The sequence below is a fragment of the Ornithorhynchus anatinus genome, chromosome X5 (genome assembly GCF_004115215.2).
Source record: "Ornithorhynchus anatinus isolate Pmale09 chromosome X5, mOrnAna1.pri.v4, whole genome shotgun sequence".
In the NCBI taxonomy this organism is placed as follows: Eukaryota; Metazoa; Chordata; class Mammalia; order Monotremata; family Ornithorhynchidae; genus Ornithorhynchus; species Ornithorhynchus anatinus.
The window spans coordinates 302,793-327,608 of NC_041753.1; the positions used below are offsets into that span (position 1 = coordinate 302,793).

Genomic DNA, 24,816 nt, shown 5'->3' on the forward strand with positions numbered 1-24,816 from the left:
TGGCAGACTGAAGTATCCACTGAAATGGAGAGGCCAGCGAGGAAGCCCATGCAAGTCAACCGGGCAGGAGAGGATGGCAAATTCTATGCAAGTTCTATGCAAATAAGGCTAGTGGCGGGGAAGAGGGGCAAGGAGGTGGAGGAACCAGGTGAGCTCCTCCCTCTGTATCACACCTGGGTCATACCTGGCCCGAGGCCTCCTCTACGAGGCCCTAGATGAAATGGCGGAAGCTGCAGCAGGAGGGAAGGAGGGTAGACTGCGAGGAGGATTTCCTGGCAGCTGAGGTGGTAGCTGGCAGAGAGGAAAGAGGGGGAGGGTCCGAAGCTGCAGCAGGAGGGTGGGAGGGTGGATGGCGAGAAGGACTTCCCGGCAGCCGGGGTGGGGGTGGGAGGGTTGAAGGCAAATTTGAGAGGGAAGTGGAGGAGGGGCCGCCCCGCACGTTTCCGGTGGGTAGAGGCCGGGGATGCTGAGTCACGCCTGGCATGCTGTTGGGAAAACAGAAGTGACTGCCCATCCTTGCCCTCTCCCCCCAACCCCCGTCCAAGAGAAGCCTCCACATCCCTGCCCTGTGGGGGTAAACTGAGGCACAGCAGGGAGAAGAAGCGAGGTCCAGGGATGCTGCAGCAGAAGGGACTGTGGTCTGAGTCCAGAACGGCCTGCCCCCCGCCCCACACCTGTGATCCGTCTGGATCCAGGCTTCTGCCAGCTCCTACTCTCTGGGGTCAGTCAATCGTATTTTTTGAGCACTTACCGTGTGCAGAGCACTGTATTAAGTGCTTGGGAGAATACAATATCCCAATAAACTTAAACCACATAACGTCTCCTTCTCAGTGACCTCATCTGCCAAATGGGGATTCAGACCGCCAACTCCACGTGAGACAACCTGATCACCTTGTATCGACCCCAGCGCGTAGAACAGTGCTCGGCACATAGTAAGCGCTTAACCCATACCATACTAATAATAAACAGACACATTCCCTGCCCACGATGAGCTTACAGTCTAAGAAGATGGGGGGAAGCGTCGCGGGAGTGGGGGAGGATTCAGGGAAGGAGGAGGAAGATGGTGGTGGTGAGGAAACCCAGGCTTCCGGGCTCCCAACTGAGCACAGAGCTGGAAAGGGAAGTGCCGAAGGGGTGTCCTCCCCTCTATCCAGAAGTTTTCAAGGGTTGCTTCTGAGTTTCCAGGCCCGGGGAGAGGGGCCCTCTGTCTCCCGATATCTCTGTAGGTTTCCGTCTCTTCGTCTCTTCCTTTGCCCCTCTGTCACGGTTTGGCCGTTTCAGGAGAGGCCGGTGCCGGTGCCCGCACACTCTCTCTGGAGCTGCGGTTCCAGAGCGGAGCCGGCGAGTAAAGGGGAAATGGGGAAACGGGGGCAGGATGCCTGGCTCCTCCGGTTCGGACGAGGGAGGCAGAGCCGGAGAGACCGACACCGGGAAACAGAAGTAACGTGGCTGACTGCAAAGGTCACGGGCCTGTGAGTCAGAGGCCCTGGGTTCTGATCCCAGCCTCGCCACTCGCCTGCTCTGTGACCTAGGCCTCCCTCTCTAGACACTAACATCGTTGTGGGCAGGGAATGTAGTAATACTAATAATAATAATAATTGTGGTATTGAATGAATGAATACGATTGAATGAATGAATGGTCTCTGTTAAGTTCTTACCATGTGCCATGCACTATATTAAGCCCTCGGGTGGGTATGAGCAAATCAGGTTGGACACTATCCCTGTCCCACGTGAGGCTCACAGTCTCCATCCCCATTTTACAAATGAGGAAACTGAGGCACAGAGAAGAGAGTGACTTGCCCCAGGTCACACAGCGGACAGGTGGCAGGGCAGGAATTAAAACCCAAGTCCTTCCGACTCCCAGGCCCGTGCTTTATCCACTACGCCATGACTGAGCCCGACGTGGGACGCGGACTGTGTCCAACCTGATTATCTTATAGTACAGTGCTTGGAACATAGTAAGCACTTAAAAGATAACATTTTTAAAATACTTCACACATAGGGCAGCAAATGTGTTTGATGTTCTATTGTACTCTCCCAAGTGCTTAGTAAAGTGCTTTACCCATCGTAAGCACGCAATACGGCTATTTAATAATACGGTTATTTAATAAAATGCTATTATTCATAAAAATAATCATTATTGTTATTAATAAACAGTTTAAAAGCCTAATAGAAAAAAGATGACTGTCAGAGACAAGGCCGAGCTGTGCGCTGGCGCCGCCTCGTGGCGAAGAGCGGGAACGCAGGCGAAGGGCCTGAATCGCGGACACAATAATAATAATAACAATAATAAAAATAATAATAATAAATGATGATGGGATTTGGTAAGCGCTTAATCTGTGCCAAGCACTGTTCTAAGCGCTGGGGTAGATACATGGTAATCAGGTTGTCCCACATGGGGCTCACAGTCTTCATCCTCATCTTAGAGATGAGGGAACTGAGGCAAAGAGAAGTGAGGTGGCTTACCCAAAGGTCACACAGCAGACAAGTGGCGGAGCCTGGATTAGAACCCACGACTTCTGTCTCCCAAGCCCGGGATCTTTCCACTAAGCCACACTGCTTCTCTAATGTCCTGTCGGGACCAGGGGGCGGGGGGCGAGGGGAACAACCCGGGGCCATTGAAGGAAGTGGGGGGTGGGAGCCGGGCCCCGTGGTTCCTTGGGAGGAGGAAATTCTGTTAATCTTTATAGTGGCAATGTTAATAGCATTTGTTGGACACTTATAACAATAACAATAATGCTGGTATTTGTTAAGCACTATGTGCCAGGCATTCTATTAAGCGCTGGGGTGGATACGAGCAAATCGAGTTGGACACGGTCCCTGTCCTGCGTGGGGCTCACAGTCTCGATCCCCACTGTAAGAAACTGAGGCCCAGAGAAGTGAAGTGACTTGCCCAAGGTCACACAGCAGACACGTGGCAGAGCTGGGATTAGAACCCATATCATTCTGACACCCAGGCCTGTGCCCTGTCCATTATACCATACGCCTTCTCTATTATGAGTCAAGCAGTGTCCCAAGCTTAGAGTCCTTTAGATGGAACATTCACTGTGGGCAGGGAAAGGGTCCTTTTAGTACAGTGCTCTGCACACAGTAAGCACTCAACAAATATGATTGACGGGCTAAGCACTGGGGTAGATTCGAGTTAAGCAGGTTGGACGCAGTTGTCATCCCACCTTGGACTCCCAGTCTAAGTAAGAAGAAGAACGGGAATTGGATCCCCGTTTTGGGAAATGAAGTGACTTGTGTGTGTCCCCACCCCAGCCCACCTGAGCCACCCTCCCCAATCCCCCTGTAGCAGCCTCCCCCCACCCCCGCTGTCCTCTGCCCCCAGAGACCCTGAGATGGGGCAGGCCCTGCTCCACTCTGACCTCTGGAATGACATCAACCAATGTAGACAAATCTAGTGTGTTTATTGAGTGCAGGGAAAGGGGGCCAATACAGCAGCGGGGAAGGGGAGCAGCAGACGGGCTGGGGGGTGGGGGGGATGGGGACACTACCACCTTTAGTGTTTGCTCAAGACAGACTCCCTCCGCCTCCCCCTGCAGCCCTCACCCCTTCAGAGGGGATCAGGAAAGGCTGCGGACGGCGGCGAGCTCGGGCTGTCCCGGGTGTAACTCAAACCCAGAGCCACCTAAGGCGCCGGCCCCCCCACCCCTCTCGTCCCGTCTTTTGTCTGATTAAATGGAGGGCGCAGGGTCCTGGAAAGGGGCGAGGTGGGTGGAGACCCAGGCCTCCCCTCCGTCCCCCCCCATTCTCCCAAGGTCTCCCATCCCCCTCCTCTCGGCCCTAGGTCGAGGGGGAAGAAGCGTCTGAGGGCCGGGAGACCCTGAAGAGAAGGGGAGGGCTGCAGAGGAGGAGGAGGCTCTCGTGCCCGGCCCGAGGGGCATCAGGCAGAAAGAAGAAGTAAACTCACGGTGGGAGAGGGTCCCTGCACCTCCCTCCTTGCCCGGTGTTTGGGTGGGTGGGTTGGGGGGCGGGGAGAGGCGGGCAAAGCTCTTTGGTTTGGCGCTAGCGCTGGCAGAAAAAGAAATCATCTGAAGAAAAATAGACTGGTTTTTGGTTTCTCTCGGCGGGGAGGGGGCAGGGGAGGGGAGGCAGGCAGCGGCAAGGCACGCGACAAGTGGGATTTGGATATTTTTCTCTTCAGTATAAAACTGTCGTAGAAAATTACATGTTTCTTAGAAAAAAACACAAGACAAAAAACTTAGAGGCTTTTTTGGCTTCGGGAGACCCCCCCCCACCCCAAATTGGGGAGGGGGATGTGGGTGGGGGGTGGGGGGCAGCTGCCAAGCCCCCCACCCCAGTCCCTCCACTGACTGCTCACATGATGCTGCAGTTTTGCGGCGTCTGAAAAAGGAAGAGAGAGGGTGAGGTCGGAGGGGGGCAGTCCTCGGGACCACCTCTCCCCGCGGGCACCGGTCGAGGGCACAGTCGTTTCCCACCCTCTCCGCAGTCTCCCCACCCCGGGAGAGCAGGGGCGAGTCAGACTGCGGAGGAGCAGGCTCGCCCTAATAATAATGATAATAATAATAATAATAAAAGTGGTATTTGTCACGCTTACTATGTGCCAGGTGCTGTAACAAGCACCGGGGTGCATACAAGTAAACCGGGGTTGGACAAAGTCCCTGTCTCATAAGGGGCTCCCAGTCTCAATCCCCATTTTATAGCCGAGGTCGCTGAGGCCCAGGGAAATGAAATGACTTGCCCAAGGTCACGCAGCAGGAATGTGGCGGAGCGGAGATCCGAACCCAGATCCTTCTGACTCCCAGGCCCCTACTCTCACCCCTACACCCCGCTGCTCCCTCCCTCCTTCCTGCGGTGCCCGGGGGAGGAGGGCAGGGAGGGCACTGACCTGGGTGCGGGGGGCGCCATTGCCCAGGACGTAGGAGCGGGTGACCAGGGAGTCCCCGAAGCCACCGCCCCCGCTGCCCCCGACGCTCCGGAAGCTGCGGGTGATGGTGACGCTGGAGGCCGAGGATCCGGAGGACACGGAGCCGCCCGCCGCCTGCGCCCCGGCCCCCGCCCCCGACGCCTTGTCCGCCGGCTGACCACACGTCCCGCACAGCACCGTGCGTGACCGCAGGTTGTACTCGGCCGGGTCCCCGGAGCCGGTGCAGTGAGCGCCCTGTGGGTGGGGGGGAGGATTCGGGGGAAGGGAAGGGGTGGGGAGGGGGAGACAAGGCTCAGGCAGGAGAGAGCGGGGGGCTGCCGCCTGGGGGACGAGCTGGGCCTCCTGCCCGTGTTCCAGGGGGACGGGAGGACCGGCTGGGAGAGGGGCCGGGGGGCTGCTGCCTCCCGTCTGTCTTCCGGGGTCAATGGGAAGACCAGGCTCGGGCAGGAGGAGGTGGCTGAGCTGCCATGCGGGAGTGTCAGGGAGCCCGGGGGGCCGGGGAGCCTCCTGTCCTTCCGTCAAGATGAGAGGGGACAAGGCCCGGGCGGGACAAGGTGGGGGCCGCCGGTCTTTGAGGACCAGCCAGGGGCAGGCGTGGAGCTAGGGTCTGTGCGGCACCCCCAGGGAAGGTTGGGGGAGGGTCCCCCGGTACAACACGGCTTCGGCTCGGGCACCGCAGGCGGCCGGAACGGCGACCCGGCCCAGGGCCCGGCCGAGTAGCCGCCCCCTCCTCCGAAACCCCGACCTCCTGGGGAAGGGGGAAAACTCTCAGCAGCACCCGCCCGGATGCCCGGGCTGGAGCCGGCGGCAGCAGCGGTTCAGGGAGAGGGAGGGAGTGGATGGGGTGGGGGTCGGGGGGCCGTCAGTGGGGTGGGGAGCCCGGGCAGAGAGAAGTCAAAGGTGTAAAAAAAAGAGACAGAGAAACTGCAGTGCGTAGGCATGGGTGGTGCGGCGGAGGGGCCCGGCGGGCGGGCGGGCGGGCTCAGCGTCGGGTGCCACTCACGTGGTGGTGGTGGTGGTGGTGGTGCAGCACGGCGTCCCCGTCCTCCTCCTCGTCGTCGTCGTCGTTGGCCAGAACCACCGAGCGGACCAGCTTCCTCATGGCCACCTCCTGCGGCGGCGGGAAGGGAAGGGCCCGGGGCGGGGCTGAGCCCAGTGGGACCGACCGGGGGCGGGGCGGGGGGGCAGAGGCCACCGAACAGCAGCAGAGAATACGGGGTGGGGGCTCCCGGGGGTGGGGGCTGAGGAGGCGGAGGCCACGGACGCCCTCGGCCACCCGGCACCTCTGTCCGCAGCGTAATTTATTTGTATTCAGGTCTGTCTCCCTCTCTTGGCCGGAAGCTCGTGTGAGCAGAGAATGTGTCTGTTCTACGGTTCCTGAGCGCTTAGTACAGTGCTCTGCACACAGCAGACGCTCAGTAAATATGATCGATCGGCCGATGAACCCCGGGAGGTGCATCGGTGTGGATCATGTGGCGGGCGCAGCTAAGGACGGGGGCGCCCGGGGCCCGCATCGCTGCCGTCTCCGAGCCAGAGCGGCTTAGTTACAACCTCCCTTCTCTCCTCCTCCATCCCAGCCCGCACACTCTGCTCCTCTGCCGTCGCTCACCTCTTCACTGGGCCTCGTTCTCGCCCGCCCCGCCGTCGAGGCCCGCTTCCTATCACTGACCTGGAATGCCCTCCCTCCTCCCAACCGCCAAACTAGCCCTCTTCCCCCTTTCAAAGCCCTGCTGTGAGCTCCCCTCCTCCAGGAGGCCTTCCCCAACTGAGCCCCTCTTTTCCTCTGCCCCCCTCCCCATCTCCCCCACTCCCTCCCTCCGCTCTACCCCCTTTCCCGCCCCACAGCACTTGTGTATATTCGTACGTATTTATTATTCTATTCATTTTATTCATGGCGTGTTTATATCTAATTCTGTTTATCTATTTTGAGACTGATGATGACCGTCGGCTTGTTTTGTTTCGCTGTCTGTCTCCCCCTTCTAGACTGTGAGCCCGTTGTTGGATAGGGATTGTCTCTTGCCAAATTGGACTTTCCAAGCGCTTAGTCAAGTGCTCTGCACACAGTAAGCGCTCAATAAATACGGTTGAGTGAGTGAGTGAGTGAGTGAGTGAGTGAGTGAGTGAGTGTGAGTGAACCTCTCGCCGCTAGAGGGCAGCGGTGGGCAGGGCGGGGTCGGGGTCCGCCCGGCGGCCATCTCCAGCCCAAAGGGGCGCAGCTCCAACCTCCAGCCGCCAGAGGGCAGCGGTGGCCGGGCGGGGCCGGGCTCAGTTCCAGCCTCTCGCCGCTAGAGGGCAGCGGCGCCCGGGCTCAGTTCCAGCCTCTCGCCGCTAGAGGGCAGCGGCGCCCGGGCTCAGTTCCAGCCTCTCGCCGCTAGAGGCGCAGCAGCGTCCGGGCGGGGTCCGGGCTCAGTTCCACCCTCTCGTCGCTAGAGGGCAGCAGTGACGGGCCGGGGGGGTGGGAATCGGAGGTTCATTCATTCATTCCATAGTATTTATTGAGCGCTTACTCTGTGCAGAGCACTGTATTAAGCGCTTGGAATGGGCAATTCGGCAACAGATAGAGACCATCCCTGCCCAGTGATGGGCTGGCAGTCTAACCGATGCAGGTTGGGGGTTTTGGGGGTCGGGGGGTAGGGGCGCGGGGCACTGACCTCTCCCGTGGAATTGATGAGAGCCGTGCGCAGGCTGTTCCCGCAGCCCCACGAGTTCTGCGCCTTCCACACCATGTCGGTCGGGGGGCTGTGAGTGGCCCCGGCGCCTGAGGCCCAGATCTAGGGAGAGGGAGGAGGAACAGAGGGATTAATAATAATAATAATGATGATGTTTGTTAAGCGCTTACTATGTGCAAAGCACTGTTCTAAGCGCTGGGATAGATACAAGGTGATCAGGTTGTCCCACGTGGGGCTCACAGTCTTCATCCCCATTTCACAGATGAGGGAACTGAGGCCCAGTTACCACGCTGGATGGTTGGGCCGAGACCGCCCCCACACCCTCCCCCAGCTTCTAGACTGTAAGTCGGGGGGGTGCGGGGAATGTGATTCATGTGATTCTTTATCATTGCTTTGCCCTCTCCCAAGCACTTAGCACAGTGCTCCGCACACAGTAAGCACTCTGTAAATGCGATCGAGTGAACGAATGAACGACTCACCGTCACCACCTGCCCGGCCTTGAGGGTGAACTTGGGGGGGAAGCGGTAGGTGAGCAGCGGGTCGTCTCCGTTCTGGCGCTTGATCTGCCAGTTACCCAGGGCCTGGTCCTAAAGGGGATAATGATAATCACAATAACTGCGGTACTCGTTAAGCACCCACTATGTGCCGAGCACCGTCTTAAGCACTGGGGTAGCTACACGGTCATCAGGTTGGACTCGGGTCCCTTCCCACATGGGAATCCCAGTCTTAATCCTCATTTTACGGTTGAGGGCACTTGAGGCACAGAGACGTGAAGCGACTTGCTCGAGGTCACACAGGAGACAAGTGGCGGAGCGGGGATTAGAATCCACATCCTCTGACTCCCAGGCCTGGGATCTTGCCACTAGGCCATGCTGCTTCTCGTGGTTCTCCCCGCCTTCTCTCTCCCAACTCCACGCCACTTATGTCCGTATCTGTCCATATCTATTAATGTGCGTCCAGACTCTAAGCTCAGTTGTGAGCAGGGAATGTGTCTGTTTATTGTTCTATTGTCCTCTCTCAAGCGCTTAGTACAGTGCTCTGCACACAGTAAGCGCTCAATAAATACGACCGATCGGATGGTTCTGCTCCGTGGTCCTGCACAGAGGAGGGTCACTAAAAACGGGAGGGAGGCCGCGAAGGGGGGGACCCGTCCCCGCCCCCGCCCCACACGGACCTCGTTGGACTTGTTCCGCAGCCGGACGAACTTCCCGTCCTCATCCACCTCCTCGACGGCCACGCGGCCGCTGGTGCGCGCGTGCTGGGAGAAGTTGCTGCGGCTCTCGCTGGTCTCCAGCTTCCGCTTCTTGGTCACGCTGCCGGTGCCCGCCCCGCTGCCGCTGCCGTGGGAGGCGGCCCGGCCCCGGCTGCGCTGGGTGTTGGGGCTGGGGGACAGGCGCAGCCTGGACGGGACACACAAAGGACGGTCAGGAGCCCGTCCCCCGCCTTTTTGTCACCGTATTCGTCCGTAATAATAATAATTGCGGTATTTGGTGAGTGCTTACTGCGTGCCCGGCCCTGTACTGCCTGTCTACTTCTGTTTTGCCGTCGTCTCCCCCTTTTAGATTGTGAGCCCGTTGTTGGGCAGGGATTGTCTCTATCTGTTGGCCAATTGTCCATTCCAAGTGCTCAGTACAGTGCTCTGCACACAGTAAGTGGTCAATAAATACGATTGAATGAAAACTGAGCACTGAGGAGGGGACAGGAAAATCGGGTTGGACACACTCCCTGTCCCACAGGGGGCTCACAGTCTCAATCCCCATTTTTACAGATGAGGGAACTAAGGACAAGAAATGACTTGTCCAAAGCCACACGGCAGACAAACGGTGGAGTCGGCATTAGAACCCATGACCTTCTGACTCCCAGGTCCGGGCTCTATCCGCTAAGCCACGGGAAATAATGTGCGCCAGACACCGTACTGAGCGCTGGGGTAGATACAAGGTAGTCGGGAAGGACGCAAGCCCTGTCCCATTTGGGACTCATAGGGCGGGGAATGTTTTTGTTATATTGTTATAGTATACTCTTTTTTTATGGTATCTATTAAGTGCTTATTATGTGTCAGGACTGTACCAAGAATTGGAGTAGATACAAGATAAGGTCGGACACAGTCCCTGGTCCACACGGGACTCCCGCTCTTCGTTATTTACTACCGTGCTCTGCACGCGGCTCTCGATAAACGCGACGGATCGATCCATCTTGATCCCCGTTTTACAGATGAGGTTTGTAACTGAAGTGTCGTTTCCCAAGTGCTTAGTACGGTGCTCCGTCCCCAGTAAGCGCTCAATAAATATGATCGACTGGTGGGTAACCGAGGCCCGGAGAAGTGAAGCGACTGGCCCAAGGTCACGCAGCACAGACGTGGTAGAGCGGGGGATTAGAACCCGGGTCCCGCCAACTCCCAGGTCCGGGCTCTATCCGCTAGGCCCCACCCTTCCCACCAGGCTGGTGCCCGCCCCCCCCCCCCCCCCCCCCCCCTCCGGTGGCCCCCCGCTACCTCTCCTCCTCGCCCTCCAGCAGTTTGCGGTAGGCGTGGATCTCCATGTCCAGCGCCAGCTTGATGTCCAGCAGCTCCTGGTACTCGTCCAGCTGCTGCTGCATGCGCGCCCGCATTTCCGCCATCTCCCGCTCCTTCTCCGACAGCAGCCGCCGGCTGGTGTCCCGCTCCCGGGCCAGGGCGTCCTCCAGGTCCCGCAGCTTCGCCTCCCGGGCCGCCAGCTGCGGGGGGCGGAGAGGGGACCGTCAGAGGGGCGAGGGCGCTCCCCGGGGCCGGAGGGACCGTCCTGGCCCCCCACTCCTCCCTCCCTCCCTCCCCGCACCCCCGGCCCGGCCCCCGGGGCCTACCTGCTTCTGCAGCTGGCTGAGCTGGGCCGACAGGCTGTCGATGCGGATGCGCGTCTGCTGCAGCTCCTCGTGCGCCGCCCCCGCCAGGTTGCTATTTCTCTCGGCCGACTGGCGGGCGTTGTCCAGCTGGTGGCGGGGGGAGGCCGGAGTCAGTGCCGGGGGGACGGGGATCGGGGAGGTGGGAGGGAGCGACGTCTGCCTCCCCCTCTAGACTCACCACGTTATTGACGGGGAACGCGTCTGCTAATTCTGTCGTCCTGGGCTCTCCTCACCACCGGCTTTCAAGCCCTCCATCTCCTCGCCCCCTCCTACCTCACCTCGCCGCTCTCCTCCTCCAACTCGGCCCGCACACTTCTCCCCTCTAACGCCAACCTTTTCACGGTCCCTCCGTCTCGTCTATCTCACGGCTGACCTCTCGCCTCCTTCTGGCCTGCAACACCCTCCACCCCCAAATCCGGCATTGACTCTCCCCCCACCTTCAGAGACTCGTGGCTTAGCGGAAGGAGCCCGGGCTCGGGAGTCAGAGTTCATGGGTCCTAATCCCGGCTCTGCCACCTTTCTGCTGTGTGACCTTGGGCAAGTCACTTAACTTCTCTGGGCCTCAGTTACCTCATCTGGAAAATGGGGATTGAGACTCGGACCCCCTGTGAGACAACCTGATTACCTTGTATCTATCCCAGAGCTCAGAACAGTGCTCAGCACGTAGTAAGCGCTTAACAAATACCGTAATTATGAATATTATTATTAGTGAAGGCCCATCTCCTCCAAGAGGCCTTCCCTGACTAAGCCCCCCCTTTCCTCTTCTTCCCTTCTGCCTCACCCTAACTTGCTCCCTGTGTTCATCCTCCCGCAACACCACACCATTTATAATGTCCGTCTCCATTCAATTCAATAGTAGTATTTATTGAGCGCTTACTATGTGCAGAGCACTGTACTAAGCGCTTGAATAATGTTGGTATTTGTTAAGCGCTTACTATGTGCCGAGCACTGTTCTAAGCGCTGGGGTAGACAAAGGGGAATCAGGTTGTCCCACGTGGGGCTCACAGTCTTAATCCCCATTTTACAGATGAGGTAACTGAGGCACAGAGAAGTGAAGTGACTTGCCCACAGTCACACAGCTGACAAGTGGCAGAGCTGGGATTCGAACTCATGAGCCCTGACTCCAAAGCCCGTGCTCTTTCCACTGCGCCACGCTGTCTCCCCCTCTAGACTGTGAGTTCGCTGCTGGCAAGGAATGTGTCTGTTATGCTGTACTTGCCCAAGCACTTAATACAGTGCTCCATAAATAGTAAGCACTCAATAAGTACCAGTGGATCGGGGCGAGGGAGGTTAGGGGATGCGAGACAAAGGGGCGGGCACCTTGGCGGAATAGGTCTTTTCCAGATCCTTCTTGTACTGGTCCACCTGGTCCTCGTGCTGGGCCCTCAGGTCCTGCAGGGCGTCCGCCAGCTTGTTCTCAAACTCGCGCTGCTTCCCGCTGTCGATCTCCACCAGCCGCGTCTCGTGCCGCCGCTTCGTCTCCCGCAGCTCCTGGATGGGGCGAGGGGGAACCACCGGAGTTCAGCGACCCCTCGGCCCCGGCCCCAGGAGCCTCCCCCGCCCGGCCGCGAGGACCACCCCCAGCCCGGCCGTCCCCGGACCTCGCTGTAGATGTTCTTCTGGAAATCGAGCTCCTCCTTGAGCGTCTGCAGCCGGTTCTCGGCATCCACCCGGCGCAGCATCTCGTCCTGCAGCTGCTTCTTGGCCTCCCCGAGCGCCGCCTCCAGCTGCGGGAGGAAGGAGAGACAGGGTGGGAAGAGCCCGGGTCGGGGGTCAGGGACCCTCGGTGCTCCCTGCCGATCCTGCGGGGAGCCTGGGAGAACGGAGGGACCCGTGTAGGGGGGAGATCGGTGGGGGTAGGGTGCAGGGGGAGTGGAATGACCCTCGAGAGGTCGGGGGGAAGACATGGAATGACCCACAGGAGGTTGAAGGGAAGAGGTGGAATGACCCAGGAATGGTGTGTGAAGGGGGAAAAGCGGAATGACCCACAAGGTGTGTGGAGAAGGGGAAGAGGTGGAATGACCCTTGGGAGGTTGGGGGGGATAGAAGTGGAATGACCCACAGAAGGTGGGGAGGGGGCGGGGGTGAAATGACCCGGGGGGAGTGGAATGACCCACAAGAGGTGGAGGAGCAAGGGGTGTAATGACCCCTAAGAGGTGAGGGGGGGAAGGGGGGGGCGGCCCACGGGAGGAGAGTGTGGAAACGACGGTGGAGGTGGCGGTGCGGGCCCGGGGGAGGGCCGAAGGGGTTGAGGGGAGGTTGTTGGGAGTCTGACCTTGGCCACCTGCCCCCGCAGCTCATGCAGCTCCCCGTCCAACGTGCGCTTCTCGCTCAGGGCCGTGCTGAGCGCCGCCTCCTTGGAGTTGAGCAGGGCCTCCAGGTCCTTGAGCCGGGCCTGGGCGGCCAGCAGGTCCCCCTCCTTCTTGGCATTGCTGGGGGCGGGAGCGGGGAGCCGGGGTGAGCCGGGGACGACGGAGGGAAGGATGGACCGTCCTCTCCCAAGCGCTCAGTACAGTGCTCCTGTACTGTAACTAAACGCTCAATGAAGAGGATCGCATGAAAGGGAGGGAGGGAGGGAGGGAAGGGGCGGCCTCCGCCTCGCTGTTTCCCGCGGAGCCAGCAGAGGGCGCCCTCGGCGGGGCTGAGGACGGGCGGGGGGGGAATCCGCGACCCCCTCCTCCCAATGCAGGACCCCCCCACCCTGGGGCCCCCTCCCCCAGTGCAGGACCCCCATCCTGGGACCCCTGCCCCCCAGTGCAGGACCCCGCCCTGGACACACGACCCCCACCCTGGACACAGGCCCCCCTCCCCCCAGTGTAGGACCCCCAACCTGGACACACGACCCCCTCCCCTCAATGCAGGACCCCCACCCTGGACACAGGCCCCCCTCCTCGCAGTGCAGGACCCCTGCCTGGACACACGACCCCCTCCCCCCAGTCCAGGTCCCCCCACCCTGGACACGGGACCGCCCTCCTTGGGCTCAGGCCTTCCTGCTCCCCGTGGGGCAGAGTGGTCTCTTCTCACCCCTGCGACCACCGCCCCCTCCCCCAGCCGGCGCAGACCTCCGGGGAGGGCGGGGGATGGGGCGGGGGGTCGAGTTATAACGACGGAAACTCCTTTCCATCGGCTTAAATAAAGCGCTTCAGCAGCTCTGTCTCCGTCCTGCCTGGCCCCGCAGGCCTCCGACTCCAGCCCAGCCCGCACAGGCCGCTTTTACAACGCACCCCCTACTCCCTGCACCGCAGCCTCGTCTACGTCAAAGACGACCCCCACCCCGACATCCCCCCTCTGGCCTAGAACTCCCTCCCCCTCCAGGCACACTATGCTTACTATGTCGGCCACTTGTCAGCTGTGTGACTTTGGGTAAGTCACTTCACTTCTCGGTGCCTCAGTGACCTCATCTGTAAAATGGGGATGAAGACTGTGAGCCCCACGTGGGACAACCCGATTCCCCTGTGTCTACCCCAGCGCTTAGAACAGTGCTCGGCACGTACTAAGCGCTTAACAAATACAAATACTAACTACTAACTAAACGCTGGGGTAGATGTAAGGTCATCAGGTTGTCCCAGAGGGGGCTCACAGTCTTCATCCCCATTTTACAGATGAGGTTACTGAGGGTCAGAGAAGTGAAGCAGACCAGCGGCGGGGCCGGGATTAGAACCCAGGTCCTCTGACTCCCAAGCCCGGGCTCTTTCCACTAAGCCACGCTGCTTATTAAGGTCATATCCCTCCTAGAGGCCTTCCCCAATTAAGCTCTCTTCCCCTGTTCCCTTTCCCTTTCATTCATTCATTCAATCATCTTTACTGAGCACTTACTATGTGCAGAGCACTGGACTAACGCTTGGGTGAGGACATTTTACCACCATAAACAGTCACATTCCCTGACCACTTGTCGTTTATGCTCTTGGGCCTGTGACCCCTGGTCACTGGGTATTAGACCCACAGCCCTTAACAATCAATCAGTCAGATTTATTGAGCGCTTATTAAGTGCTGAGCACTCTACTAAGCACTCGGGAGAGTACAGAGAATTAGCAGACATGTTCCCTGCCCAGAAGGTGCTAGAGGGAGAGATGGATGTTTATATGAGTAAACAAGCTATTTATAATACATAACAAAGATATATACAGAAGTGCTGTGGGGTTGGGGTTATGTACATATCTATAGTGGGTAGAGCCCAGGCCTGGAAGTCAGCAGGACCTGGGTTCTAATCCCAGCTCCACCACTTGTCTGTTGTGTGACCTTGGGCAAGTCACTTCACTTCCTCTGGGCCTCTGTTCCCTCCTCTAAAAATGGGGATCGAGACAGGTTGCCCCATGTGGGACGGGGACTGTGTCCAACCCGATTTGCTTATTTTCACCCCAGCGCTTAGTAATAATAGTGGCGATGATGATGATGGTATTTGTTAAGCGCTCACTATGTACCAAGCCCTAAGTGCTGGGGTAGACCCAAGGTAATCAGGTTGGCCCACGTGGGGCTCACAGTCTAAATCCCCATTTTCCAGATGAGGTCACTGAGGCACAGAGAAGTGAAGCGGCTTGCTGAAGGTCACACAGAGATAAGTGGCGAAGCCGGGATTAGAACCCACATCCTCTGACTCCCAAGCCCAGGCTCTTGCCACTAAGCCGGGCTGCTTCTCTAAAATGGTGAGTACAGTATCACATACTACAGTATAGTACAGTGACTGGCCCCTAGAAAGCGCTTAACAAGTATCATAACTATTAATATAAATGATTTATGTATATCAATGTCTGCTTCCCCCTCTAGACTGTCAGCTGGTGTGGGCAGGGAACGGGTCTACCAACTCCGTAGCGGTCGGTCTTCCGAGCATTAAGTCCGCTGCTCTGCACTCAGTAATCGCTCAATAAATACCACCGATGTGATGATGATAAATACTCCAGCCTGGGAGGCCCCCACCCCACCCCACCACCGGTTCCTCAGATGGCTTGCAAAGCCCCCAAGCCCTACCGACATCCGGCTCCAGATGTGCCACATGTGAGACCCCATCTGGACCCCAGCCCTGGGGGGTCTTTGCGGGCCTGGGCTGGGGGAGGAGGCCTCTGGGCCCCCTCCCCTCCATCAGTATTAAAACCCACCCAGGCGGGGCCCTGGGACCACCCCACCCATCCCCTGCCTCCAGCTTGGGGGCCGGGGGCGCCCCAGGAGCCGGGCTAGCGCACTTGGGACCCCGGCCGGCCCTGGGTCGTAAGAGGATGGGTCCCCCTGCCCCCCCCCCACTTTCCCCCACGCGGGAGGAAGGAAACCCTGTCGCCTCCACCGCAGCCACGGAAGCCCCAAGCCGCAGCGGAGGGGGTGGGAGGGTTGTGGTTCGACAGGAGGGCTCCCACCGCGTCGAGGTGGGTGTGGAGGCAGCGGGATAGCCGTGGAGACCTCGGCCTGGCAGGCTGGGAGAATTGGAGGGTGGGGGGCGCGCAGAAAAGCCAGGCCGAGGCTGGACTGGGGACTCGAGGGCCCCAACCCAGCTGTCCCCGGGGGTTGGGGGTTGGGGGCGGTATTCGGGGCTGGGCCGTCCCTCCCCGCCGGAGCTATATATAGAGGCCTGGTCTTGGCCCGCTCGCAGCCCGCAGCCTCCGGCCCGCCAAGACCATAGTTTTCCGTGACTTCAGCGCGGGGCAGGGGGAGGAGGCCGGCTCTCCGCCGGGAGGGGATCGCCCCTCCCCATCCCCCCCGCCCCATCCCCTCCCTCTCCCCGAGACGGACGATGCCCGGCTCCCGCTGGGGCCCGGCCTGAGCCCAGTCCGCTTCTGCCCAAACTGTTGCGGAGGAGGTGGGCGTTGGGGAGTAGGGGGCGTTGTCCAGGGCTTCCCCCAAGGAGGAGCCGAAGCCTCGGGGCTCCCCGTGGCCTCGGGCCCCACCCAAGATGGCGGCAGGGCCAGCCCAACCCTCTGCCTCAGTTTCTCCGTCGGTCCCGGCCTGGGTCCCCAGCAAGGGATGGAGGCCAGGCTGGGAGTCCTGGGGTTTTTTTTGGAGGGGGGGCTGTGGAAATGGGGGGCCAGGGAGAAGGGGGAGCCAGGGGGAGGGGGGACCGGCGGCGGGAAGAGCCCAGCCCGGGCCGGGTGCCAAACCCTAAACCCGCCCGCTGAGTCACTGCCCGGGGTGTGTGGGGGAGAGGGGAGGGCCGGGGCCGCCCCGGTTTGGGCCTCCTTGTCCTGGGCGACTGGGGAGGGGGCACAGAGACGCCGGTGGACGGGTGGGCGGGGAGGGGGCCAGCAGAGGGACACAGCGACAGACGGACAGACGGAGGTCGGCCGGGCCCGGCCCAGCCCAGCCCTGGGAGGGCGAAGCTGCCAAGAGGTGTCTGCTCAGTTTGTGTGCATGTGGAGGCCGGGGGATGAGTAAGAGGCCAGCTATGTCAGGGAGCAAGGCCCCATGGGGATGACGAGAGGAGGGAGACACACACACAGAGACGGACACACAAGGCGAGCAGAGAGAGACACAGAGACAGGCAGACACACAAGGTGAGGAGAGAGACCGAGACAGAGCAAGGTGAGGAGAGAGACAGAGACAGAACGCGGTAAGGACAGAGACAGGCGAGGAGAGAGACAGAGACAGAACAAGGCGAGGAGAGATACGGAGACAGAACTAGGAGAGGAGAGAGACAGAAACGGATCAAGGCGAGGAGACAGAGACAGACAAGGCAAGGAGACAAGACAGCGACAGACAAGGTGAGGAGAGAGACAGTGACAGAGACAGATGAGGAGAGAGAGACAGAACAAGGCGAGGAGAGAGACAGAGATAGATCAAGGCGAGGAGACAGAGATAGATCAAGGCGAGGAGAGAGACAGTGACAGACAAGGCGAGAAGAGAGACAGTGACAGACAAGACGAGGAGAGAGACAGTGACAGACAAGACGAGGAGAGAGACACAGACAGACAAGACAAGGAGAGTGACAGAGACAGAACAAGGCGAGGAGAGAGACAGAGACAGATCAAGGCGAGGAGAGAGACAGAGACAGATCAAGGCGAGGAGACGGAGACAGAACAAGGCGAGGAAAGACAGAGACAAATCAAGGCGAGGAGAGAGACAGAGACAGATCAAGGTGTGAATAGAGACAGAGACAGATCAAGGTGTGAATAGAGACAGAGACAGAAGAAGGCGAGGAGAGAGACACAGGGCAAAGAGAGGCGCCCAGTCTCTGTGTATGTCTCTGTTGCCCCTTGGCCTGGGCCGCTCCGGGCCAGTCCCGGGCAGGGCGGGGTGGGATGGGCCGGTCCCGGGACAGTCCCGGGACATTCGGTGCGGTCCGGTCCTCCCCAGCTGAGGCCTGTCGCAGGAAGGGGACCGCGCCCATCCCCGGGCAACGCCGGGCCTGGCCTCCACCGGACTGTCGGAGGGCCGGGCCGGGGCCGGGGCCGGGGCGGGGCCGCCTGAGACACGTTGGGGCCGGGGGAGCCGGGAGAGCCGGGAGCCGGGACTCCGGGGGCCGGGCCGTGACTCATTGCGGTTTCTCCATCAACGTGGCATTGTCTGGCTCTGGCCCGCGTCGCTTGGTGCGTTCCGGCGGGCAGGGAACGGGCCTGCTCCTTCTCCTCTACTGGACTCTCCCAAGCGCTTAGTGCAGCGCCCGGCACCCAGGAAGCCCTCGATAAATACCACTGACCGCCCCGGTACCACCCCCGCTTCCCTACTCCTTCGCCGACGGCCACAGAGATAGGGTGGGGAGGGGCAAACCGAGGCAGAGAGGGCTTCCCCCCCCCCGCCCCCCAGCCTGGGCCTTGGGGCCGTAGGGCGGGGCCGGACCATAGTTCCCGCTCTCAGGGCGGGCGAGTGGGTGAGAGGGCGGGCGAGCGGGCGACGCCAGGCACCGACCGACCTGTCCGGCCCTCACTGCGACCCGAATGTCGACCCCCCCCAAATCGCCCCCCTCCTCCTCTTGTCCCCCAAATCCCCCTCCCCTCCCCGCTGCTCACCTCTCCGCCCTCTCTCCTTCTGCGGGTGCTCCCTAGCCTCGCCCGAGAGGCCTTCTTGGCCATCCCCCTGCCTCTGGCCAGCTGCTGTCGCCCCTCCGCTCCCCTAGTCCGTCCCGTAGGGGGTCCGCCGAGACCCCCCCGGCTCCTGGTCGACTGCCTCATCTTCCCCCTCCCGCTGGTCTTCAACCAGCCTTCCCCCCTCCCCACACACACATACACAGACACACTCCCTACCCTCTCCTAAATTTCTGAGTCAGCGTCCCGACAGCCTCCCCCTCCCACCCCCGGGCGGGCGGCCAGGGCTATTCTAAGCTCCGGCCGGCGGAATCGGCGGAATTCCAACTTCCGGCGGGAAAGCTGGGAAGGGGGAATCTCCCGGGACCGATAAAGGCCGAGGCGCCCCGTTAGACCGACGGACGAGGCCGGGGGGGACGGGGACTTAGAGGGATGGACGACGCCTCCCCCCCGCCCAACCCCAACACGGAAAAATAATATTTGGAGCCTCTCGGCGGCCAGTCCTTCCTCCCGTCTGCCCTCCATCCCTCCTGCCGTCGTTTCCCGGAGATTGGGGACAACTGTTGGGCGGAGGCGGGGACAGCTGGGCCGGGGGCCGCGAAGCCCGGGGCCCCCACCCCGCGCCCGCCCTCGGGGCGCCTGGCGGACCCCTCCCCTTCCCCCCCCCACCCCCGGGCGACCCGACCCCTTTGTCGGCTCACCTGTCCCAACCCCAGCTGTCTCGGACACAGCGCCTATTCACGGCCTGTCCCCGTCCCTCCCCCCCCAGGATCTCCAAGCACCCCGAGGCCCTGGCATCTGCCCCGCCCCCGCTCCGGGAGGCTCCCATGGGCCCAGACAATCGGGTTTTTGTCCCCTCGATAGGGCACGGGGCGCTCGGGGTGGGCAACGGTCTCACGCGAAGACTGGGAGATGCACACCCACGTGCCAGAGGCCAGGCCCACAGAGACACGTGCTGCAACCAGAGACGGGGAGGAGAGACACTGTCGGGGCCACCCACGCACCGGGATTCCCCCCCCCGCCCCCCCCCCCCCCCCGGGAGGAAAGGCGGACGGGTCCGGACGGGAAGGACCGGTCCTGCCCTCGGGACCCGGGGAGGAGGGGGGAGGACTCTCTCCCAGGGCCGGGGTTTCGGAGACTATTTGTTTGGGGGCGGGGCCGCGTCACCGTGACAACCGGGGGAGGTTGGGGAGGGGGGCGGTGATAGAGGAAGCAATCGAATATCCGACCGAGGGTCGGTTCTGCTTTTTTTGCGGGGGTGAGGATGCTCGGGGACTCCAGGAAACGAATGGGGGGGGACGGGGACAGGCTGCCCCCCATGTCGACTGTCCGTCCCTTTCTAGGAGCCAGTCCTTTTCCAGCCAGAACCTCGGAAAGAGAGAGGCGAGGCCCCCACCCACCCCGGGTCGGGAGACAAGTGACAGCCGATTTGAACCCTGATCCCTGGTTAAACTTTACCCGTCCGAGTTCCGGCCACCTGCGCTAACGGTGCGGTTGGCCGGAGTTGCGGCCTTCGGTTATCTCACCCAGGTGTGCGGGAAGAGAGGGGGACACAGACGGACTCCGGCGGGGACAGCCGACCCCCCCCTCCCACACCCCCAAATCACCGTCACCACCGCCCACCCCCGAGCCGTCCCGGCCCAGCCCCCGGGCGGGGGGAGGCCGGGGGGATGTCAAAGCGCGGCTCGGGACACGGAGGGGACCGTCCCCGGAGCGAGAAGAGAGGGGGAGGACGGAGGAGGAGGGAGAGAAGAGGGGGGATGGAGAAAGGGAGGAAGAGAGAGAGACGGAAAGAGAGTGACAGTGGGAGAGGGCGACAGGGAAAGTGGGAGGAAGGGGGGGATGGAGAGAGAGGGCGGGGGAGACACAGGGAGAGAGAGATAAAAAGAGACAGGGAGAGAGACAGGGAGAGAAGGGGGAGAAGACAGGGGAGAGAGAGACAGGGAGGGACAGACAAGGAGAGGGAGAGAGAGACAGGGAGAAAGAGATAGGGAGACAGGGAGGAGACAGGGAGGAGACAGGGAGACAGGGAGAGGGAGGGAGGGAGGGAGGAAAAGTGGCAGAGCGTCAGGCGAATGGGAGTCGAGCAGCCCGACCCCGAGCCGAAGATCAGATCCCGTGGAAGGACAGCCTGAGGCCGGGCGGGCACCGCTTCCCTCCGCCCCTCGGCGGGAAAGGGAAAGCAACGGGCGCGGAGGTGGGAGGCCCGGGGGGGCCGACGACCACCCTGCCCGGGACCTCTGCTCCCGGTGGGCGCTCAGCCCAGTGCTCTGCCCACAGATGGCATCATAATGACGCCGGCCGGCGAGAGGGGCACGGGGGGCGGGGGGGGAGGGGGGGGCAGAGGGACTCACCGCGCCTTGAGCTCCTTGAACTCCTCGCGGACCTTGCTGAGCTCCAGCTGGAGGCGGGCGCGCTCCTTGGCCACCGAGTCGAGGGTCTTGCGGGCGTCGCCCAGCTCGGCCTCGTAGGCGGCCTTGATGCCGGACACCTCCCGGGAGACCACCTCCTCCGACTCGGTGATGCGCAGCCGCAGCCCCGCGTTCTCCGACTCCAGCGAGCGCACCCGGTCGATGTAGACGGCCAGGCGGTCGTTCAGCTCCTGCAGGTCCTCCTTCTCCTGCAGACGGGTGATGCGGTTGGGCGACAGCGGCGTGCTGGTCCCGGGGCCGCCGCCGACCCCCCGGGGGGTGGCCCGGCGCTGGGCGGGGGTCTCCATGGCTGGCTGGGGAGGGGGGGGGCGTCGGGAGGTCGGGCGATCCTCCGCTCGGGACCGGCCGCCGTCCGAGGCCTCGCTGACGGTCTGAGTCACCGGGGCCGGGCCTAAAGCTGAAATATGCCCGGGGTGGGCGGGAGGGGCCCGGGGGGCGGGCCGTGGGCAGGGGGGAGGGCGGAGGGACCGGCCGGGGGGGGGGGGCGGGAGGGGGGGGCGGGGCTGCCTCTCTTAAAGGGCCCTCCCTCCTCCCCCGCCCCCCCGCCCTTGGGCCCGGCTGGATAGATCTCTAATTCTATTATTTAGTCACTCGATAGCACTGACTGAGCGCCCACTATGTGCAGAGCACTCCACTAAGGGCGAGGAACGTCCAGGTCGACCGATGCGGTGGAAAGAGCCCGGGCTGGGGGGGCAGGGGTCGTGGGTTCGAATCCCCGCCCGGCCACTTGGCAGCTGGGGGACTGGGAGCGAGTCACTTCACTTCTCTGGGCCTCGGCGACCGCATCCGTAAAAGGGGGATGAAGACTGGGAGCCCCATGTGGGACAATCTGATGGCCCTGTATGTCCCCCAGCGCTTAGAACGGTGCTCTGCACAGAGTAATAGTAGTGTTGGTATTTGTTAAGCGCTTACTATGTGCCGAGCACTGTTCTAAGCGCGGGGGGAGACACAGGGGAATCAGGTTGTCCCACGTGGGGCTCACAGTCTTGATCCCCATTTTACAGATGAGGGAACTGAGAAACCGAGAAGTTAAGTGACTCGCCCAAAGTCACACCGCTGACAAGTGGCAGAGCAGGGATTCGAACCCGTGACCTCTGACTCCAAAGCCCGTGCTCTTTCCCCTGAGCCATGCTGCTTGACAAATACCAACATCATTATTATTGTTATTATGGTTCTTTTCAGGCGCGTTTATCCGTAATTCCGATTTATTGATATTGATGTCCGTTGACTCGCTTCGAGGCGTACACAGCCGTAATTCCGTTGGCTTCTGTCGATGCCCGTTGACGTCTTTTGATGCCTCTCTCTCCCCCCTTCTAGGCCGGCAGCCCGGTGTGAGCAGGGGTCGGTCTCTCTTTACTGCCGAATTGTACTTTCCAAGAGCTTGGTAAGGTGCTCTGCACCCACTCGGCGCTTAGTACAGTGTGTGCACGCAGTCAGCGCTCGAGAAGTAGGGTTGAATGAATAAATACGAATCGAATGAATGAATGACGAGGTGGGGCATCCTGGGGGCGGGGGGTGGGGAGGGTCCCCGAAACGGAGACCCGCCCCGCGAAAACCCGCCGGGGGGGTTCGAAGGCAGGCGGGTCGCTTCCTGGGGGGGGGGGGGGGGGCGGGGGGAAAGGGACCGTTCCCCCCCACCCAGCCTCCCGGTGATTCATCCCTCAGCCTCCCTCCCCCATCTGCCTCCGCCGTTGCCATGGCAACCGTGAGTCACAGTCTCCAACAGCCCCCAGGCCCTTGTCCGTCCCCACATCTGATGGGGGGGGGGCCTCGGTCCGTCCCCCCCGCGTCCCTCGAGGGCGTGGGGGGGGTCCCCCGGCCCGACGCCCCCTCCCCAGGCGAGCGCCACGGCCTGGACCCTCGGGGTGCTGGGTGGTCCCCGACGAGGGGCAGGGACTCCTGGGTCCCTCCTCCTCATCTCCCCCCACCTCCGCCCGAGGTTGGCATTTCGGTCTAATTCGAAACAGACCTCCGGCGCCCGACGTGCGTCCCTTTCCCGGGGGTCTCCGCCCCGGCCCCTCCCCAATTCCCAAATTCCTGTGGTCGCCCGGGCCCCCGGCAGGAGGAGAAGCGGGTGGGGGCTCCTTTGGCTCGAGAAAGGGAGGGGGCTTGGGCCAGGTGTTCCCTCCCTGGGTTCCAGATGGGGACACCCCCCCCATCCTCAGGCCTACTCGTCCCCCTCCTCCATCCCCCTCCCCTGCCCTTCGCCCCTCTGCCGCCAGAACCCAGGAGCGGGGCGGGCCTGCCCCCACCCACCATCGCCCCTCCCACCCCCCAACCCCGCCCTCCCCCCCCCGTTCGGAAAAATCCTCTGGAATCTCCAGTTTTCCCTAGATGAGGCCTCGAGGGATGGGGAAGAGCGGGAAGTGGGGGGCTCGGGGTGGGGCGGGGGGACCTTGAGGATGTAGGGGTGAGGAGGGGGCGCACCTCGGGCCCAAAGTTCCCCCGATTCCCCCCCCCACCAGGCTCGTCTGGCCTCAGTCCCCCTCCCCCCCAAACATACCCGGGAGTCGAAGAGACCCAAGCGTCCGGGCGCCCCGCCCCCGCTGAGCCCGGTTTTCCGATCCCCTCTGCCAGTTCCCAGCCTGGGGCGGGGGGCGGGGGGCGGCACGTGAGACACGGAGCCTGTGTACCCTGGGCCCCCCGCCCCTGGCAGCATGCCCACCCCAGCCTCCGCCCTTAACCCCTCTCTGCCCGGGCTCTGCCCTGCTCCCGCCCCCGGCCCTTGACCCCCGTCGCTGACCCTCTCCTCGCCCCGTCCCCTGCTCCGGCCTGTCTCTCTCCCCCTGCCCCCCAAAGCTGGCCCCGTGCCCCAGCCCCGTACCCCAAGTCCCACCACTCTCTTCTTCCCCCAGGAAATGTTAGCAGATGCCCCCACCGAGGCCCTGTTGGCCTCAGCGGGGCGGCGGCCTTGCTGGATGCAGAGTTTCACGCCCCTTCCTACGCCATCTTGCGTCTCCTCCTCTCCATCTAATAATAATAATAATGGTATTTCTTAAGCGCTTACTCTGTGCCAAGCACAGTTCTAAGCGCTGGGGTAGATACGAGGTCATCAGGTTGTCCCCCGTGGGGCTCACGGTCTTCATCCCCATTTGACAGATGTGGAAACTGAGGCCCAGAGAAGCCAAGTGACTGGTCCAAAGTCACACAGCTGACGAGTGGCAGAGCCGGGATTAGAACCCACGACCTCAGACTCCCAAACCCGGGCTCTTGCCACTAAACCCATACCTATCTCTGCCCCCGCCTCTGTCTTTTCATCTCCATCCCTGCTTCCCTGTCCCTGACTCTGTCTCTCCAACTCGGTCCCTGTCCCTCCAGTGCTGTCTCTCTCCCCCATCTCTGTCCTTGTCTCTCCATCTCTGCCCCCGTCTCTTCCTCTCAGTCCCTGTTTTTCCCTCTCCTCTGTCTCTCCATCTCCTTCTCTACCTCCCCACCTGCCTCTCCATCTCCATCACTCGTTCATGCAGTCATACTTATTAAGCGCTTCCTGTGTGCAGACACTGTCCCGAGCGCTTGGAAAAGTCCAATACGACAATAAACAGTGACATTCCCTGCCCACAACGAGCTCACAATCTAGAGATGAGCTCCCATCCGCATCGGCGTCCCCCTCTGTCACTCAAAAGCATTTTCGTAGTGTCCTACCGCGCGAGGAGTACTGTACTGAGCACTTGGAATCCCGGCCCTCAAGGAGCTTAAAATTTCTCGCTATGACTGTCGCTGTCATTGCCCATGACTGTTTTCCTGTTGCTTCCTCCCGCCCCAACACCCCCTCCTAGGGTGCGCGCACGCCTGCAGTGCCGGGGATATTTAGTGAGCTCGCACTGTGTGCAGAGCACTGTACTGAGCGCTTGGGAGAGTAGGTTGCAACAATACAATGCGTGTATATGCATGTAGGTGTCCCGCCTACTCCATCGGGCCCTCGGGGCAGGGACATTATCTCCTCACCGCACTGTCCCGCCCCCCCCCCCCCCCGCCCAGCACTCTGTGTGTGTGTGTGTGTCTGT

The 24,816-nt window shown here is 61.5% G+C and overlaps 1 protein-coding gene across 1 annotated transcript; it reads right to left on the reverse strand.

Moving 5' to 3' along the window:
* Positions 1–3,391: 3,391 nt before the first annotated feature.
* On the reverse strand, positions 3,392–21,183 carry LMNA (lamin A/C). The gene is made up of 12 exons (XM_029055818.2): positions 20,735–21,183; positions 12,713–12,869; positions 12,039–12,164; positions 11,758–11,928; positions 10,399–10,524; positions 10,052–10,272; positions 8,735–8,960; positions 8,040–8,147; positions 7,543–7,662; positions 5,895–6,002; positions 4,853–5,125; positions 3,392–4,347 (listed from the first exon to the last, which is right to left on the reverse strand). The coding sequence occupies exons 1-12, from the start codon at positions 21,097–21,099 to the stop codon at positions 4,321–4,323; spliced, it is 2,028 nt and encodes a 675-aa protein (XP_028911651.1). The 5' UTR covers positions 21,100–21,183; the 3' UTR covers positions 3,392–4,320.
* Between the last annotated feature and the right edge of the window lie 3,633 nt (positions 21,184–24,816).